The sequence below is a fragment of the Procambarus clarkii genome, chromosome 11, assembly GCF_040958095.1.
Source record: "Procambarus clarkii isolate CNS0578487 chromosome 11, FALCON_Pclarkii_2.0, whole genome shotgun sequence".
Taxonomy (NCBI): Eukaryota; Metazoa; Arthropoda; class Malacostraca; order Decapoda; family Cambaridae; genus Procambarus; species Procambarus clarkii.
Genome location: NC_091160.1, coordinates 48,354,527 through 48,374,526, shown reverse-complemented (window position 1 = coordinate 48,374,526; position 20,000 = coordinate 48,354,527). Strand labels below are relative to the sequence as shown.

The following is a 20,000-nucleotide window of genomic DNA, read 5'->3' as shown; positions in this document are numbered from 1 at the left end:
TCAAACTTTCACCCTATGAAGCTCTACTAAAACTCAAACGTTCACTCTAGGGGGCTCTACTACCACTAAAACTTTCACTCTAGGAGGCACTCTCAGACAACCCTTTCATAGTCTCTGTCTCTGTCTCTGGCCTCCCACTAGCATGCCAATACCACCACAGTGTAGTGTAGTACATACCACCACAGTGTAGTGTAGTACATACCACCACAGTGTAGTGTAGTACATACCACCACAGTGTAGTGTAGTACATACCACCTCAGTGTAGTGTAGTACACACCACCTTAGTGTAGTGTAGTACACACCACCTCAGTGTAGTGTAGTACACACCACCTCTGTGTAGTACATACCACCTCAGTGTAGCGTAGTGCATACCACCACAGTGTAGTGTAGTACATACCTTTTCAGTACAGTGTAGTACACACCACCTCAGTGCTGTGTAGTACATACCACCACAGTGTAGTGTAGTACATACCACCTCAGTGTAGTGTAGTACATACCACCACAGTGTAGTGTAGTACATACTACCTCAGTGTAGTGTAGTACATACCTTTTCAGTGCAGTGTAGTACATACTACCTCAGTGTAGTGTAGTACATACCAACCTCAGTGTAGTGTAGTACATACCTTTTCAGTGCAGTGTAGTACATACTACCTCAGTGTAGTGTTGTACATACCACCTCAGTGTAGTGTAGTACACACCACCTCAGTGTAGTGTAGTACATACCACCTCAGTGTAGTGTAGTACATACCACCTCAGTGTAGTGTAGTACATACCACCTCAGTGTAGTGTAGTACATACCACCTCAGTGTAGTGCAAGTAGTACATACCACCTCAGTGTAGTGTAGTACATACCACCTCAGTATAGTGTACTACATACCTTTTTCAGTGCAGTGTAGTACGCACCACCTCAGTGTAGTGTAGTACATACCACCACAGTGTAGTGTAGTACACACCACATCAGTGTAGTGTCGTACATACCACCACAGTGTAGTGTAGTACATAGAACCCCAGTGTAGTGTAGTACATACCACCACAGTGTAGTGTAGTACATACCACCAGTGTAGTGTAGTACACACCACCTCAGTGTAGTGTCGTACATACCACCTCAGTGTAGTGTAGTACATACCACCCCTGTGTAGTGTAGTACATACCACCACAGTGTAGTGTAGTACATACCACCACAGTGTAGTGTAGTACACACCACCTCAGTGTAGTGCTGTACATACCACCTCAGTGTAGTGTAGTACACACCACCTCAGTGTAGTGTAGTACACACCACCTCAGTGTAGTGTAGTACACACCACCTCAGTGTAGTGTAGTACACACCACCTCAGTGTAGTGTAGTACACACCACCTCAGTGTAGTGTAGTACACACCACCTCAGTGTAGTGTAGTACAGACCACCACAGTATAGTGTAGTACACAGCACCTCAGTGTAGTATAGTATACACCACCTGAGTGTAGTGTAGTACACACCACCTCAGTGTAGTGTTGTACACACCACCTCAGTGTAGTGTAGTACACACCACCTGAGTGAAGTGTAGTACACACCACCTCAGTGTAGTGTAGTACACACCACCTCAGTGTAGTGTAGTACATACCACCTCAGTGTATTGTAGTACACCCCACCTCAGTGTAGCGCAGTGCATACTACCTCAGTGTAGTATAGTACATACCACCCTCAGTGTAGCGTAGTGCATACCACCTCAGTGTAGTGTAGTACACACCACCTCAGTGTAATGTAGTACACACCACCACAGTGTAGTGTAGTACACACCACCACAGTGTAGTGTAGTACACACCACCACAGTGTAGTGTAGTACACACCACCTCAGTGTAGTGTAGTACACACCACCTCAGTGTAGTGTAGTACATACCTCCTCAGTGTAGCGTAGTGCATACCACCTCAGTGTAGTGTAGTACACACCACCTCAGTGTAGTGTAGTACACACCACCTCAGTGTAGTGTAGTACATGCCACCTCAATGTAGTGTAGTACATACCACCTCAGTGTAGTGTAGTACATACCACCTCAGTGTAGTGCAGTACATACCACCTCAGTGTAGTGCAGTACATACCACCATAGTGTAGTGTAGTATATACCACCTCAGTGTAGTGTAGTACATACCACCTCAGTGTTGTGTAGTACATACTTTGACACAGCACCCCATAAGAGGCTGGTTTATAAACTGGAGAAACAGGCAGGAATAACTGGTAAGGTGATCCAGTGGATAAGGGAGTACCTAAGCAATAGAAAGCAGAGAGGTACAGTGAGGGATATGACCTCAGACTGGCGTGAAGTCATCAGTGGAGTCCCACAGGGCTCTGTACTTTGACCTATTAGGTTTCTGATATACGTAATTCTCCTAGAGGATTAGATTCATTCTTCTCAATGTTTGCTGACGATGCCAAAATTATGAGAAGTTTTAAGACAGGAGGACAGCATGAGGCTTCTAAAAGACCTGAGGTGCATCAGGGTGAAAGAAACTCTGCCCATTTGTTTCCGCCTCCACCGGCGATCGAAGCCGGAACCTCAGGACTACGAATCCGAAGCGCTGTCCACTTAGCTGTCAGGCCCCTGGAGAGTTAGGGTGGAGAGTAACGTTGCCTGGCTCCCGTCATATGGCGGCAACATGGATGCGTTCGCGACGAGGAGGCACGAACAGCTAAACGTTATTTGTCATAATTTTTGTTTTGTTTTTGTATTCTAATCATTTGCTTTTCTTAAATTTAGTCCGGGAGGTTCTGAAGGTAAATATCATTTTCATAACATATAACAATTATACTATAGATACTAGAATTTGTTGCGTTTTTTCTGTTTCACTAGATAATGCCACCCTGGCTGGCTATTTAAAAAATAAATGTAAAATGCTTTAAATACGGCCAACTCACATCTCTGGACTGTCTTTGAGGCGTTAGTAATAAAACATCTAATTTTATTAATAAACTTTTCCTTGCCCTTGTTAGGTTTTTGCTATATTTTTACCTCGGTTTTACATACCACAAAACTCTCTGGACGTTACACTCTCAGCAAATCAGTAGGATACATGAGGAGGATTCGAACCTGCAAACTTGGTACTCCCAAGCCAACACCTTATACCGCTACACCATATCTTGGTAAAAAAATGCAACCTGTAAACATTCTCAAGAACGTGAACAGAGAAAGATAACAAAATTAATCTCAAGAATTAGAAACCTTCCTTATGTAGAGATATAATAAAAGCTTTATATACATTATTTACGAACCCGTAGAGTAAACAGTGATATGACTGAAGTGTACAATTTGGAGGGGGGGGGGAATGTGTAACAGTTAGTATATTAATGGGGATATATCGCTAATATCCCTGAATATATCAACACAAAATAGAACATGAAACAATCCATACAAATTGGATGCGTTTAAATTAGGATAAACTGTACTCACCTAATTATGCTTGCGGGGGTTGAGCTCTCATTGGAAATCAACAATCAGGGTTGTTGATTTCTGGAACAGATTACCTGGTAACATAATAGACGTGGGATCACTGGATTGTTTCAAGCGCTGGTTAGACATACATATGAAAGAGTTTGAGTGTATATAAATAGGAGCTGCCATGAATGGGTCAAAGGGCCTTCTGCAGGTTCAGTAATTCTTACGTTCGAGTTAGTCAAAAGACTTTGCAGTTTCTGTTATCATGTTGTATCATGTGCATACAAACTTATTTTTAGCTTGTAAATATAACTTTTTTCAATCTAAACGTGATTTGAAAAGTTCCAATATAAATATATATTCATTTTACATATTCTGTATATGTAATATTTTCATGGAACTCGAAAATTCTGCAGCTGTCACTGAGATAATGATTGAGACGCCTTTCATAAGTTATGACAGATTGAGACGTGAACATGTTGCTATGCATCACTTCCATATACAAGGCAGCTGCTATTTATATCCACCAAGATTCATTCAAATATATTTCATGTAAAAATATATATATATATATATATATATATATATATATATAATATATATATATATATATATATATATATATATATATATATATATATTATATATATATATATATATATATATATATATATATATATATATATATATATATATATATATATAATATATATATATATATATATCTATATATATATATATATAATATATATATATATATATATATATATATATATATATATATATATATTATATATATATATATATATAATATATATATATCTAATATATATATATATATATATATATATATATATATATATATATATATATATATATATATATATATATATATATATATATATATATATATATATATATATATATATATATAATAATATATATATATATATATATAATTATATAATATATATATATATATATATATATATGTCTGTTCTGAACTTGAAACATTCAAGTGATTCCACAATTCACCTCAAACAATTTTGTCGACATTATTCCCAAACCAGTATTTACCCAGGCCTTTTCTGAATCAAAACTAATCCAATGTGTTTTTAGGCAATTGTGAAGAGCCCTTTAACCCAGGATCCAACCTGGTAAGCGGCAGTTTGCAATACCTTGAATCTGGAGTAACGCTCCGTTTCCCCCGTAAAAATTATTCTTTAAGAATTTTTAAAATTCACATCAAGTTACGGAAAATTCATATGTTGATTAAAGTTAAAATAGACAAGAAAAGATCTAGATGCTAAACTTTCGGCATTGTAGCATACGCTATATATAATTAATTGAGTCGGTGGCTCATGCTGTTGTGTCCTGCTGTGTCCTGCTCTGTGCTGCTCTGCTCTGCTCTGTCCTGTTCTGCCCTGTTCTGTTCTGCTCTGCTCTGTCCTGTTCTGTCCTACTCTGCCCAACTCAGCCCTGCTCCTTCCAGTGCCCCACAGTACTAGGAACGCCGTACGTCGACTAGGCAGGAAATCTTACATTGATTAGGTATGAAAGCTATTGTGATAGAGCTCTCTTTTCCTGGATGCATGAAATGGAGTTAGGGAACGTTTCCCGGGTGCATGAGTGGAAGACATAGTGGTTAAAATAAGGAATATAGTGTTAGTGAATCAGCCTCAGTATTTGCCCTCTCTGTACTTGGAAACTATATTTCTAATGCTGTGATCGAGGGGTAGTTGGAAAATTATAAAGTGGCACTAGATATGATAAGGAATCAGTAAAGGTCTCGGTCATGTGTGGCGTTCTCCCAAGGTTAAAAGTACCGATAAGAACTCAGTGTCTTGAAAAGTATTGTATGAATAATACAATATCATTCATGTATGACTGGTACTCTTACATTGGCAAGCTCACCATGTACGCAAGAGATGGCGTTTCATCTCTCTAACGAGGTGATGAGAGGAATACAAACTCATTGCAGGAAATTGTGTGAGAATTTAAAGGTTTAATAGCTATATGGATATAAATAACTGCAAAATAAGGAAACCTTCAAAGAGGTTAAAACATGGTTTTACCCATCGATAAGAAATAATGCAAATTCCTAATAAAGAGATAAAATAGTAGAGATGTCAATAGCAATACTATACAAAGTATAAAAATGTGAGGAACAAGAAGGATGATCTTAGAGCAATTTGAATACCGAAAAATTTGCGATAATACCCCTCACTGAAACCTGACTGAATACTCAAGAGACCTACTGGCGAATACCAGCTCCGTGGATATAAGTACTTCTATGTTGAGAGAGCTGATGAGAAAAAAGGTGGTATTGTTATCAATCTCTTGCAAGTGTAAATCTTCTTGTGTAGTGTAACACTGTATCACGTTATGTAAGGTCACACCTGAACACTTTATGGTATAATGTTATAGTGTGTGTTTTGTTATATAGTGTCACATTATATGTTGTTGTGTAATACGGCATTCTATGTTGTCGAGTAAAACTACATAGTACCAAGTTATGTTGTCCTCACATTGAATCTTGTGGTGCAGTACCAAACTGTACTCACCAGTTGTGCTTGCGGAGGTTGAGCTTCGGCTCCTTGGTTTCCGCCTCTCAGCCGTCAATCAGCAGGTGTACAGATTTCCTGAACCTACTGGGCTCTATCATATCTACATTTGAAACTGTGTATGGTGTCTTCCTCCACCACATCACTAACTAATACATTCCATTTATTAACTACTATGACAATAAAAAGATTATTTCTAATGTTTTCATAGCTCATTTGACTCTCCATTTCCACCTGTGTGTGTTCCCCTTGTGTTAAAAAAACTGTCCTTGTCTACTTCTTTAATTTCCTCTGAGAATCTAGTATGTAGTGATCATGTCCCCCCTAACTCGCCTGTCTTCCAGGTACGTGAGGTTTAATTCCAGTAGTCTCTCCTCATAGCTCATGGCCCTCAGTTTCGGGCACTAGTCTGGTGGCAAACCTCTGAACCTTCTCTAATTTAGTTTTATGTTTGATGAGATATGGACTCCACGCTGGAGCTACATACTCAGGATTGGTCTGAGACACGTGACATAAAAGATTCTGAATGATACCTTACACAAGTTTCTAAAGGCCGTTCTTTTGTTGGCCACCCTGGCATATACCGATACGTTATCCTCTTGATATGGCTTTCAGGGAACAGGTCTAGAGTAATATCAGCCCCCCAAGTCTCTCTCTCTCTGTCTCTCTCTGATTCCAGAAGAATTTCCTCTTCCAAAATGATACCTTGTATCTGGCCCCCTGCTCCCTACACCTATCTTCATTACGTTACATTTGGTTGGGTTATACTCTAACAACCATTTGTTGGACCGTTCCTTCAGTTTGCCCAGGTATTCTTGAAGCCTTCTTGATTGTATTTGATGGTGTAGTGCTGATTGTGCATTGAGTAGTGTCACATAAATCTTTTCGTGGAGTGCGTTTTGTGTACCCATCATGACACGTGACATTGTATTTTGTCAAATAGTTTCGTATAGTGTTTTGTTACGCCACTAAACACTGCCTCTTACAGCTCAATGTCGTTTCGTACAGGGACGCGTTGTGTAGTACTGAAGCGTGTAGACATATGAACAAGTAATGAGTCTGGACGATAGATTATAACCCACGTATTTGAACCCAGGCCCCGCACATTGCCGTCTGGATTAGGCCTGCACAACTTTTTACAATAATACGGGGCCAAACTACTCCAAGGAAACCAGATTTGGGCAGCGAGTGAAAACGTCATTTATCCAATAACATTAATATTGCTTCAATATTAATGGTATCAGATAATGTAATCAATAATAATAGTAAAAATAATAATAATAATAATAATAATAATAATAATAATAATTAATAATAATAATAATTATAATAATAATAATAATAATAATAATAATAATAAATATATTTGATTTTCACATTATATTAAAATTTCAAACATAATTATATAAAAAATTATACATTTCTCACTTGAAACAAAATTCCATTTATAAAATACTTTAGTCCAAATGGTTTAGTTTCATAATCATCTCATTAATCTAACGAGAGGCATAACACCCTTTACACTAACAAGCTTGTTGGGTTCTTGGGTCATAGTTGCAGTAGACGTCTTCAAGGACGTCTTCTAAATGGTCATTATTCAGACAAGAACGTTATTAGTTTTTGTGTATTCATGATAGAAAATGCTCATAAATATATGTACTGCCAAAAATGTTGAGCGTTTCAAGAGCAGCTGTCGGGCGGCCTGACAGCTGAGGAGACAGCGCTTCGGATTTGTAGTCCTGAGCTCCGGGTTCAATCCCTAGTGAAGGCGGAAAACAAATTGACAGAGTTTCTTTCACCCCTGATGCCTGTTACCTAGCACGTAAATAGGTACCTGGGGAGTTAGGCAGCTGCTACGGGCTGCTTCCTGGGGGGGTGTAACCAAAAGGAGGCCTGGTCGAGGACCGGGCCGCGGGGCCGCTATCCCCCGAAATCATCTCAATACAATCTCAAGATAGATAGCTGTTCTAAGATCTTTGTGTATTTTTCAGCGTCCAGTTTTCTGTAAAATTCCTGTAGACTGTTTTCTTGGTGCTTGTTCTGTAATTTGGCGAATACTCGTAATGTTCAACTGTAATTGGAATACCCTGTTGATTGCATAGAAACGAATCTTCAATATCTTCAATTGATTTTTTTTAATTATTAAAGTGTGTCTTCTGTCAATTTTCTCAATTGAATCATAAATTTTCAGAGCATATTTATCTCCTAGGTCGCTGTGCTTGTCCTGGGGTGTGTGCTGATCTCAAGTGGGAAAGTGACACATTTCATCTTTCAGCAGCTGCGACTCTATAAAAAGCTTCAGTTTCATTTGAGAGTTTTCATTGCTGCGAAAAGTTGAAATATGCAAAAAAACAAGTTTCCCTGAAGATTAGTAATGAGGTTATTAAGATGTGTTTTATCGCCATTGGAAGATCATTATTAAACAACTCATCTCCAAGCTCAGGAAATTGCCTTAGTTCCTCTTATAAGAATTTGACAACTTCCTCTTTTTTAAAGCAACGAAACACTTGGGCACTCGTCCATCGTCTTAATCACCTACCTTTAGAACGGTAGTTCTGAAAGAACAGGTCGTTGTACCTCCGGGTCTATCTCTTCAAAAAAAACTCCGAATATCCTATATTTCACTCCTTTAGAACGGATGTAGTTAACAATAGAATTCGCACTGACGTTACCCCAATCAAACTTCAACATTTTGCTACTCTGAACCTTAAGATGTATTACTCAGTGGTGTAATACAAAAATATTTCTGCACATTGCCATATCACCATCAGTAGAAATGGGGCATAAACTTACAAACTAATTCCTAGCTGCATTGCAAATGTTTTCCAACTTAAACCTACTCTCAAACGCCACGTAAGTACATATTATTTATAGATTCACGGCGTTGTTGTGACTTCATTGTGCATTAACAGTAGCGAGAGACCCACAATGTCACTACCGACAGATGAGTGAAGGCGGCTCCCTGATTGTGAGCGGGTACCTGATTGTGGGCGGCTCCCTGATTGTGGGGGCTTCCCTGATTGTGGGCGGCTCCCTGATTGTGGGCGGATACCTGAGTGTGGGCTGATATATGGTAGAATTTGGAGTGTGATACCAGCTGGTGCCGCCCAAGCTCCAAATAAGTCTTACAGATCTTCTGGTTTCAGGTTCTTTAAAGCCCATTAAGGTTCAGTCGGTTGTGACCGCGCCTGTGGAGTTCAGGGACGCAAGTTCGAATCCATTGTAATACCTTAATGTTTATCACTGATTTATCACATTATTGTGATTTAATTATGATGTTGAACACTTTGCATGCAATGAATATACTTTATTTTCTGGAAAATTGGTTGCCTCATGCAGTGTATGACATACACAAAGTGTGGATATTGTAAACCTTCCACCTGACATATTGAGGTCATGGTCATCTTCGCCTCCGAGGGACGAATATCATATATAGAGTAAACATCCGTGGACCACCATGGGGGTCCATGGACCACCATGGGGTCCCATGGACCACCATTGGGTCCATGAACCACCATGGGGTCCATGAACACCATGGGACCATGAACCACCAAAGGGACCATGGAACCACCAAGGTGTTCAGGGACACCAGGTTAACAACCCCTGGTGTGAACTATTTTCGTTTGCAGCTTCACCCACAGCGGCTCCCACGCTGTGATAAGCGCAGCAGTATAAGTGGTGCTCCAAGACACTTCCCGCATTAGAGTCCTGCGACCACAGTAGAACTGTGTTACAACAGCATTGCTGTTACTTCTGCCCACAGCATTGATCTTCACCTTGCAACAGCACGCCAAAGTGTTCAGCATGAAGCGATCGCAGCTCATATGTGCCCTGTTGGTGAGATGCTTCTACTCTCATAATGCTGTGGTCCTTGTGTGTCACTTTGTCTTTCAATACCTCTGTATGTGTGTGTGTTTGTCTTTGTATGTCTGTGTTTGTCTTTCTATAAATGTCTGTGTTTGTCTTTCTATGTCTGAATATCTGTGTTTGTCTTTCTATGTCTGTATATCTGTGTTTGTCTTTCTATGTCTGTATATCTGTGGTTGTCTTTCTATGTCTGTATATCTGTGTTTGTCTTTTTATGTCTGTATATCTGTGTTTGTCTTTCTATGTCTGTATATCTGTGTTTGTCTTTTCTATGTCTGTATATCTGTGTTTGTCTTTCTATGTCTGTATATCTGTGTTTGTCTTTCTATGTCTGTATATCTGTGTTTGTCTTTCTATGTCTGTATATCTGTGTTTGTCTTTCTATGTCTGTGTTTTGAATTTCTATGTCTGTGTTCGTCTTTCTATGAATGTCTGTGTTTCGTCTTTCTATGAATGTCTGTGTTTGTCTTTCTATGTCTGTGTTTGTCTTTCTATGTCTGTCTTTGTCTTTGTATGTATGTGTTTGTCTTTCTGTGCCTTTATGTCTTTGTCTGTCAGCCTCTCCATATCACTTTGCCCTTTCTTTCTATGTATGTATGTATGTCTGCCTCTCCATGTATCTGTATGTCTGTGTCTGCCTTTCTTCCTTTCTATGTCTGCCTGCCATTCTGTTTCTGTATGTCTGTCTGCCATTCTGTTTCTGTATGTCTGTCTGCCATTCGGTCTCTGTATGTCTGTCGGCCATTCGGTCTCTGTATGTCTGTCTGCTATTCGGTCTCTGTATGTCTGTTTCTGCCTTCCTGTCTGTGTCTGTCTTTCTCTCTATCATTATTTCTGTCTATCTGTATTTGTCTCCGTCTCTATCTATCTATGACCCTGTGTGCCTGTGTATGCCTTTCTGAGCTCTGTATGTCTGTGTATGTTTTTCTGTATCTCTGCATGTCTGGGTAAGCATTTCTTAGTCTCTGTGTGTCTGTGAATGCCTTTCTGTGTCTCTGTATGCCTTTCTGTGTCTCTGCATGCCTGTGTATGTCTTGTCATGTCTCTGTATGTCTCTATGTCTGTGTCTTTGATTGTATCTCGAATTATGTATGTCTGGTTAGATCTGTTTATGCTAATAACTTTCTCCACGTTTATTCCTTTTCAACTAAATTTATTCTTGTTTCTCTTTTTGTCTGCAGTTTGTTCTTGCCATGAGTACCGTGGCAAGTACAGCTGTAAAGCTATAAAGGAGCTGCCTCGTATGGGGCAATAGACATAAAAAATTGGTAACAGATAGAACAGTAGAACAAGAGGACACATATTATGATATGATTTATGCCTGTGAGGGTGTCTGAAGCAGTTTTGTGGCATTCTGCTCTATATGTATTTTTATAATTTATTTTGGAGTGTGTTGCTAACTCAAACAATACTAATGAGTATTTATTTCTGGACACCAAGAAAAGATTACGCTGAGTTTCCGTTTTAATTTTTTTTAACATTGCGGGTGTCTGCTGCAGGTGGCGTGGGTGGCGGCCGCTGCTTTGCGTCACTGAGGTCCTCTCTGCTTGTGAACCAGATTGCAGCGGCAAGAAACCGATGGATAAGGTTGAGGATCCTTTGAACTGCAATAATTATTACATTTGTTTGGAGGACGGAATAGCCTCGGATGTTTCTATACCGTGTGACAGTGGTAGTTATTTTGACGGGGACGATTGTTCTGGTTCTGGAAACTGTACATCTACCTGCACGCCATCACCTTGCCATTTAACATGTAGCGGAAACATGGACGTCATCTCTGACCCAAAAGACTGCAGCATCTATTACATTTGCTCACCTGGCAACATTATTAGACCCTATGATTGTCCCACTGACAGACCTTATTTTAGCGGCGAGACTTGCGTTAAGGACAAAACTGTGTGTTGCGGCGACCTGTGTAATGCGTACTGCCAGGGTGACATAGCGGAGATTGCTGACCCCTACGACTGCCACAAGTTCTATATGTGCCCTGAGGCGGGACCGGCTGAAGAAAAATATCATTTCACTTGCCCCTCAGGGGGCACTTTTGATGTAGCCGTGGGTCAGTGTGTGGTCGGCGCCCCTTGTAATATACTGTGTAGCGGGGGAGGTACGGACCCACCTTCTCCAGACTGCCAGGAGTCCATGACGTGCACGGCTGTGGGACTCTTCCCCAAGTGCACGACGTGTTACCAGCAGTACTTCAACTGTCACACCGTCGGCCAGCCAGCCACCGTTGAGGACCTGCACAGGATCCTTGCTCTTCAGCACTAACCCTTCTTCACCTTACTGTATGAGGCCCGAAGACTGCCTCTAATCAGCGATCTGAGTCCACCACCCACTGGCCTCAACTCCACCACCCAATTTTTAAAATTACACTGGACACTGCTTTAAGCCCACCACCCTCTGGACTCACTCCAGCACCCACTGGACTAACGTGATGTCGTCAACACCCAGGTGCACTTGACCTAATCTATTTTTCCACAGTCCAACCCACCTGAGCACGCCACTTGCATCGCCACCTATACCCACTATCTACACTTGCACCACCACCTATACCCACCACCTACACTTGCACAACCACCAGTAACTGAATTTAATACAGTTGTCACCAATGATGTGCCACAACTGAACTAAACACACACACACACACACACACACACACACACACAACACACACACACCACACACACACACACACACACACACACACACACACACACTCCACACACACACACGCACACGCACACGAACACACATACGCACACACACACACACACACACACACACACACACACACACACACACACACACACACACACACACAAACACACAGGAAGGTTAGGAAGTGATGTGGTGGAGGCTTGACTCCATACACAGTTTGAAGTGTAGATATGATAGAGCCCAATAGGCTCAGGAATCCGTACACCTGTGATTGACGGTGAGAGGCGGGACCAAAGAGCCAGAGCTCAACCCTCCGCAAGCACAACTAGGTGAGTACAACTAGGTGAGTACACACACACACAACATTATTAAATTAAAATATAATATTATTATAAGAAACAACGTACTATTAGATCCAAACAAGGCTGTTTATGGGAAGCTTATGGTTGAAACAGATCATGTAAGGTATTTATATGAGAAGTACTTGTCAATTCTAGTCTTAAATAAATTCACGTTATCATACTGAAATATATAATTTGATATGTTGTTCCATATGCTGACGCTTCGTTTACAAAAATGTATATTTTGCTTTGACTGAAAAGTTTGTCTTTGTTTAGAGTGATGTTAGGCAGTGCAAATTTAAGTATTATTCTGTATCAGGATTGTCATATATTTTAATTATTTATAAACTTGCCATTATTGCCTCTCATTCTTATATTTATTTTGCTAAATAAGATTAGATCTTTTAAACTGCTTCATATGATATATTTCTATATTTCAAAGTCTTGGCATCATTTTTGCTGCTCGATATTGAACCCCTAATTTGGCTATAACGTTTGTCAAGAACGGTGACCAGAACAGAACATAAGATACCTGTATAAGACCTGCTAGTGAAGCGATGAGTGGAGATTACTTTCTCAGATCGTAAGTCTAAATCTCTCTCATGAAAAGCAAATATTATATTGGCATCATTTACACCGTCAGTGTACTGCTTACTAGGCCTCAGATCATATCACTTAAAGGCCTTATTTTGTTCACATATTCTCAGTAACTCCGTATTTCATCCATTTCTTTACCTTCATTTGTTCCAGTGTGTATTAGTTTATGTCTCTGAGCATTCAAATTGGTCTGTCAATTGTTTAATTAATTTATGATAGTGTTTAAGTCAGATTTTAATCTCTGGTGTTCAGGGCTTTGTTCACACAAAGCTGTTGGAGTATTCTTGTAAAGGAGGCACTGAGTCTACGTAAGTTGTACAGCAGAGTATGTCACTTTCTTGTAGATGGTATACCTCTTGTGGATGTTATACCTCTTGTGGATGGTATATCTCTTGTGGATGGAATACCTCTTCTGGATGGATGGAAGATGATATACCTCTCCAGAAACAGGTGTGCAATAATCCTTTTAGTGAGATATTTTGTTTATATTAAATTTGAATCAAGAATGTTCAATCCCATTACTAATATTCAAATGTGAATAAATCTTAATTTTTGTTTGTAATTTATCGTATATATTACATTTGTGTTTGTTAAGTAATCACTCAGAGGGATATTTGTACAGCAACGACCTCGCTTCTTTCAGGGTCGGTGCTCGATCCCTGAAGGTCCAAGTGGTTGGGTACTATTCCCTTCATTTCGTCCCCCCAATCCCAGCTCCTATCCTATCCTCATATCCCAGCTCCTATTCTCCCTTTGTATCCCTTTCATGTTCTATATAGTCATGTTGGCTTAGTGTTGTCTTCAGATAATTATCTCATCTTTCAATACTATCTACATTTACTAGCTCCTAAAACCCATCTAGTACACTAGTTAGATATTCTCACCTATAGTGCACTTGTTTTGTTAGAAGTGGCCACATTTACAGGTGTGTTTCAGAGGTGGCCACATTGTCAGGTGTGTTTCACAGGGTGGCCACATTGTCAGGTGTGTTTCACAGGAGGCCACATTGTCAGGTGTGTTTCAGCACCAACAGTGCCACTTGCACTCTCAGCACCAACAGTGCCACTTGCACTATCAGCACCACACAGTGCCACTTCCATTCTCAGCACCACAGTGCCACTTGCACTCTCAGCACCAACAGTGCAACTTACACTCTCAGTGCCACTTGCACTCTCAGCACCAACAGTGCCACTTGCACTCTCAGCACCAACAGTGCTACTTGCACTCTCAACACCAACAGTGCCACTTGCACTCTCAGCACCAACAGTGCCACTTGCACTCTCAGCACCAACAGTGCAACTTACACTCCCAGTGCCACTTGCACTCTCAGCACCAACAGTGCCACTTGCACTCTCAGCACCAACAGTGCAACTTGCACTCTCAGCACCAACAGTGCCACTTGCACTCTCAGCACCAACAGTGCCACTTGCACTCACAGCACCAACAGTGCCACTTGCACTCTCAGCACCAACAGTGCCACTTGCACTCTCAGCACCAACAGTGCCAATTACACTCTCAGCACCAACAGTGCCACTTGCACTCTCAGCACCAACAGTGCCACTTGCACTCTCAGCACCAACAGTGCCACTTGCACTCTCAGCACCAACAGTGCCACTTGCACTCAGCACCAACAGTGCCACTTGCACTCTCAGCACCAACAGTGCCACTTACACTCTCAGCACCAACAGTGACACTTGCACTCTCAGCACCAACAGTGCCACTTACACTCTCAGCACCAGTGCCACTTGCACTCTCAGCACCAACAGTGCCACTTACACTCTCAGCACCAACAGTACGTGCAACTTGCACTCCAGAAGGCTCTTCTACCACACAAACTTTCACTCCAGGAGTCTCTACTACCACTCAAACTTTCACTCTAGGAGGCTCTACTACCACTCAAACTTTCACTCTAGGAAGCTCTACTACCACTCAAACTTTCACTCTAGGAGGCTCTACTACCACTCAAACTTTCACTCCAGGAGGCTCTACTACCACTCAAACTTTCACTCTAGGAGGCTCTACTACCACTTAAACTTTCACTCAAGGAGGCTCTACTACCACTCAAACTTTCACTCAAGGAAGCTCTACTATCACTCAAACTTTCACTCTAGGAAGCTCTACTGCCAATCAAACTTTCACTCTAGGAGGCTCTACTACCACTCAAACCTTCACTCCAAGAGGCTCTACTACCACTCAAACTTTCACTCTAGGAGGCTCTACTACCACTTATACTTTCACTCTAGGAGGCTCTACTACCACTCAAACTTTCACTCTAGGAGGCTCTACTACCACTCAAACTTTCACTCTAAGAAGCTCTGCTACCACTCAAACTTTCACTCTATGAAGCTCTACTACTTTTAAACTTTCACTCTAGGAGGCTCTACTACCACTTAACCTTTCACTCTAGGAGGCTCTACTACCACTCAATCGTTCACTCCAGGAGGCTCTACTACCACTCAAACGTTCACTCTAGAAGGCTCTACTACCACTCAAACTTTCACTCTAAGAAGCTCTGCTACCACTCAAACTTTCACCATATGAAGCTCTACTAAAACTCAAACTTTCACCCTATGAAGCTCTACTAAAACTCAAACGTTCACTCTAGGGGGCTCTACTACCACTAAAACTTTCACTCTAGGAGGCACTCTCAGAAACCCTTTCATAGTCTCTGTCTCTGTCTCTGGCCTCCCACTAGCATGCCAATACCACCACAGTGTAGTGTAGTACATACCACCACAGTGTAGTGTAGTACATACCACCACAGTGTAGTGTAGTACATACCACCACAGTGTAGTGTAGTACATACCACCTCAGTGTAGTGTAGTACACACCACCTTAGTGTAGTGTAGTACACACCACCTCAGTGTAGTGTAGTACACACCACCTCAGTGTAGTACATACCACCTCAGTGTAGCGTAGTGCATACCACCACAGTGTAGTGTAGTACATACATTTTCAGTCCAGTGTAGTACACACCACCTCAGTGCTGTGTAGTACATACCACCACAGTGTAGTGTAGTACATACCACCTCAGTGTAGTGTAGTACATACCACCTCAGTGTAGTGTAGTACATACCTTTTCAGTGCAGTGTAGTACATACTACCTCAGTGTAGTGTAGTACATACCACGTCAGTGTAGTGTAGTACATACCTTTTCAGTGCAGTGTAGTACATACTACCTCAGTGTAGTGTTGTACATACCACCTCAGTGTAATGTAGTACACACCACATCAGTGTAGTGTAATACATACCACCTCAGTGTAGTGTAGTACATACCACCTCAGTGTAGTGTAGTACATACCACCTCAGTGTAATGTAGTACATACCACCTCAGTGTAGTGCAGGTAGTACATACCACCACAGTGTAGTGTAGTACATACCACCACAGTGTAGTGTAGTACATACCACCTCAGTGTAGTGTAGTACATACCTTTTCAGTGCAGTGTAGTACATACTACCTCAGTGTAGTGTAGTACATACCACCTCAGTGTAGTGTAGTACATACCTTTTCAGTGCAGTGTAGTACATACTACCTCAGTGTAGTGTTGTACATACCACCTCAGTGTAATGTAGTACACACCACATCAGTGTAGTGTAATACATATCACCTCAGTGTAGTGTAGTACATACCACCTCAGTGTAGTGTAGTACATACCACCTCAGTGTAATGTAGTACATACCACCTCAGTGTAGTGCAGGTAGTACATACCACCTCAGTGTAGTGTAGTACATACCACCTCAGTGTAGTGCAGGTAGTACATACCACCTCAGTGTAGTGTAGTACATACCACCTCAGTATAGTGTACTACATACCTTTTCAGTGCAGTGTAGTACGCACCACCTCAGTGTAGTGTAGTACATACCACCACAGTGTAGTGTAGTACACACCACATCAGTGTAGTGTCGTACATACCACCACAGTGTAGTGTAGTACATAGAACCCCAGTGTAGTGTAGTACATACCACCACAGTGTAGTGTAGTACATACCACCACAGTGTAGTATACTACACACCACCTCAGTGTAGTGTCGTACATACCACCTCAGTGTAGTGTAGTACATACCACCCCTGTGTAGTGTAGTACATACCACCACAGTGTAGTGTAGTACATACCACCACAGTGTAGTGTAGTACACACCACCTCAGTGTAGTGCTGTACATACCACCTCAGTGTAGTGTAGTACACACCACCTCAGTGTAGTGTAGTACACACCACCTCAGTGTAGTGTAGTACACACCACCTCAGTGTAGTGTAGTACACACCACCTCAGTGTAGTGTAGTACACACCACCTCAGTGTAGTGTAGTACACACCACCTCAGTGTAGTGTAGTACAGACCACCACAGTATAGTGTAGTACACAGCACCTCAGTGTAGTGTAGTATACACCACCTCAGTGTAGTGTAGTACACACCACCTGAGTGAAGTGTAGTACACACCACCTCAGTGTTGTGTAGTACACACCACCTCAGTGTAGTGTAGTACATACCACCTCAGTGTATTGTAGTATACACCACCTCAGTGTAGCGCAGTGCATACTACCTCAGTGTAGTGTAGTACATACCACCTCAGTGTAGCGTAGTGCATACCACCTCAGTGTAGCGTAGTGCATACCACCTCAGTGTAGTGTAGTACACACCACCTCAGTGCAGTGTTGTACACACCACCTCAGTGTAATGTAGTACACACCACCACAGTGTAGTGTAGAACACACCACCACAGTGTAGTGTAGTACACACCACCACGGTGTAGTGTAGTACACACCACCTCAGTGTAGTGTAGTACACACCACCTCAGTGTAGTGTAGTACATACCTCCTCAGTGTAGCGTAGTGCATACCACCTCAGTGTAGTGTAGTACACACCACCTCAGTGTACTCTCAGCACCAACAGTGCCACTTGCACTCTCAGCACCAACAGTGCCACTTGCACTCTCAGCACCAACAGTGCCACTGTACTCTCAGCACCAACAGTGCCACTTGCACTCTCAGCACCAACAGTGCCACTTGCACTCTCAGCACCAACAGTGCCACTGCACTTTCAGCACCAACAGTGCCACAAGCACTCTCAGCACCAACAGTGCCACTTGCACTCTCAGCACCAACAGTGCCACTTGCACTCTCAGCACCAACAGTGCCACTTGCACTCTCAGCACCAACTGTGCCACTTGCACTCTCAGCACCAACAGTGCCACTTGCACTCTCAGCACCAACAGTGTCACTTACACTCTCAGCACCAACAGTGCCACTTGCACTCTCAGCACCAACAGTGCCACTTACACTCTCAGCACCAACAGTGACACTTGCACTCTCAGCACCAACAGTGCCACTTACACTCTCAGCACCAACAGTGCCACTTGCACTCTCAGCACCAACAGTGCCACTTACACTCTCAGCACCAACAGTACGTACAACTTGCACTCCAGAAGGCTCTTCTACCACACAAACTTTCACTCCAGGAGTCTCTACTACCACTCAAACTTTCACTCTAGGAGGCTCTACTACCACTCAAACTTTCACTCTAGGAAGCTCTACTACCACTCAAACTTTCACTCTAGGAGGCTCTACTACCACTCAAACTTTCACTCCAGGAGGCTCTACTACCACTCAAACTTTCACTCTAGAAGGCTCTACTACCACTTAAACTTTCACTCCAGGAGGCTCTACTACCACTCAAACTTTCACTCAAGGAAGCTCTACTATCACTCAAACTTTCACTCTAGGAAGCTCTACTACCAATCAAACTTTCACTCTAGGAGGCTCTACTACCACTCAAACCTTCACTCCAAGAGGCTCTACTACCACTCAAACTTTCACTCTAGGAGGCTCTACTACCACTTATACTTTCACTCTAGGAGGCTCTACTACCACTCAAACTTTCACTCTAGGAGGCTCTACTACCACTCAAACTTTCACTCTAAGAAGCTCTGCTACCACTCAAACTTTCACTCTATGAAGCTCTACTACTTTTAAACTTTCACTCTAGGAGGCTCTACTACCACTTAACCTTTCACTCTAGGAGGCTCTACTACCACTCAAACGTTCACTCCAGGAGGCTCTACTACCACTCAAACGTTCACTCTAGAAGGCTCTACTACCACTCAAACTTTCACTCTAAGAAGCTCTGCTACCACTCAAACTTTCACCATATGAAGCTCTACTAAAACTCAAACTTTCACCCTATGAAGCTCTACTAAAACTCAAACGTTCACTCTAGGGGGCTCTACTACCACTAAAACTTTCACTCTAGGAGGCACTCTCAGACAACCCTTTCATAGTCTCTGTCTCTGTCTCTGGCCTCCCACTAGCATGCCAATACCACCACAGTATTGCATAGTGTAGTACACACCACCTCAGTGTAGTGTAGTACACACCACCTCAGTGTAGTACATACCACCTCAGTGTAGCGTAGTGCATACCACCACAGTGTAGTGTTGTACATACATTTTCAGTACAGTGTAGTACACACCACCTCAGTGCTGTGTAGTACATACCACCACAGTGTAGTGTAGTACATACCACCTCAGTGTAGTGTAGTACATACCACCACAGTGTAGTGTAGTAC

General features: G+C 41.8%; 1 protein-coding gene across 1 annotated transcript in view; it reads right to left on the bottom strand.

Moving 5' to 3' along the window:
- Nucleotides 1-13,742: 13,742 nt before the first annotated feature.
- Nucleotides 13,743-20,000, bottom strand: part of LOC138363726 (uncharacterized protein DDB_G0282077-like) — a 9,766-nt gene continuing 3,508 nt past the window's right edge. The window contains exons 2-4 of the mRNA XM_069323116.1: nucleotides 15,110-15,294; nucleotides 14,470-14,817; nucleotides 13,743-13,901 (exon numbers count right to left, since the gene is read on the bottom strand). Of these exons, the coding sequence (XP_069179217.1) occupies nucleotides 13,743-13,901; nucleotides 14,470-14,817; nucleotides 15,110-15,294 (692 nt within the window). The remainder of the gene's footprint in view (nucleotides 13,902-14,469; nucleotides 14,818-15,109; nucleotides 15,295-20,000) is intronic.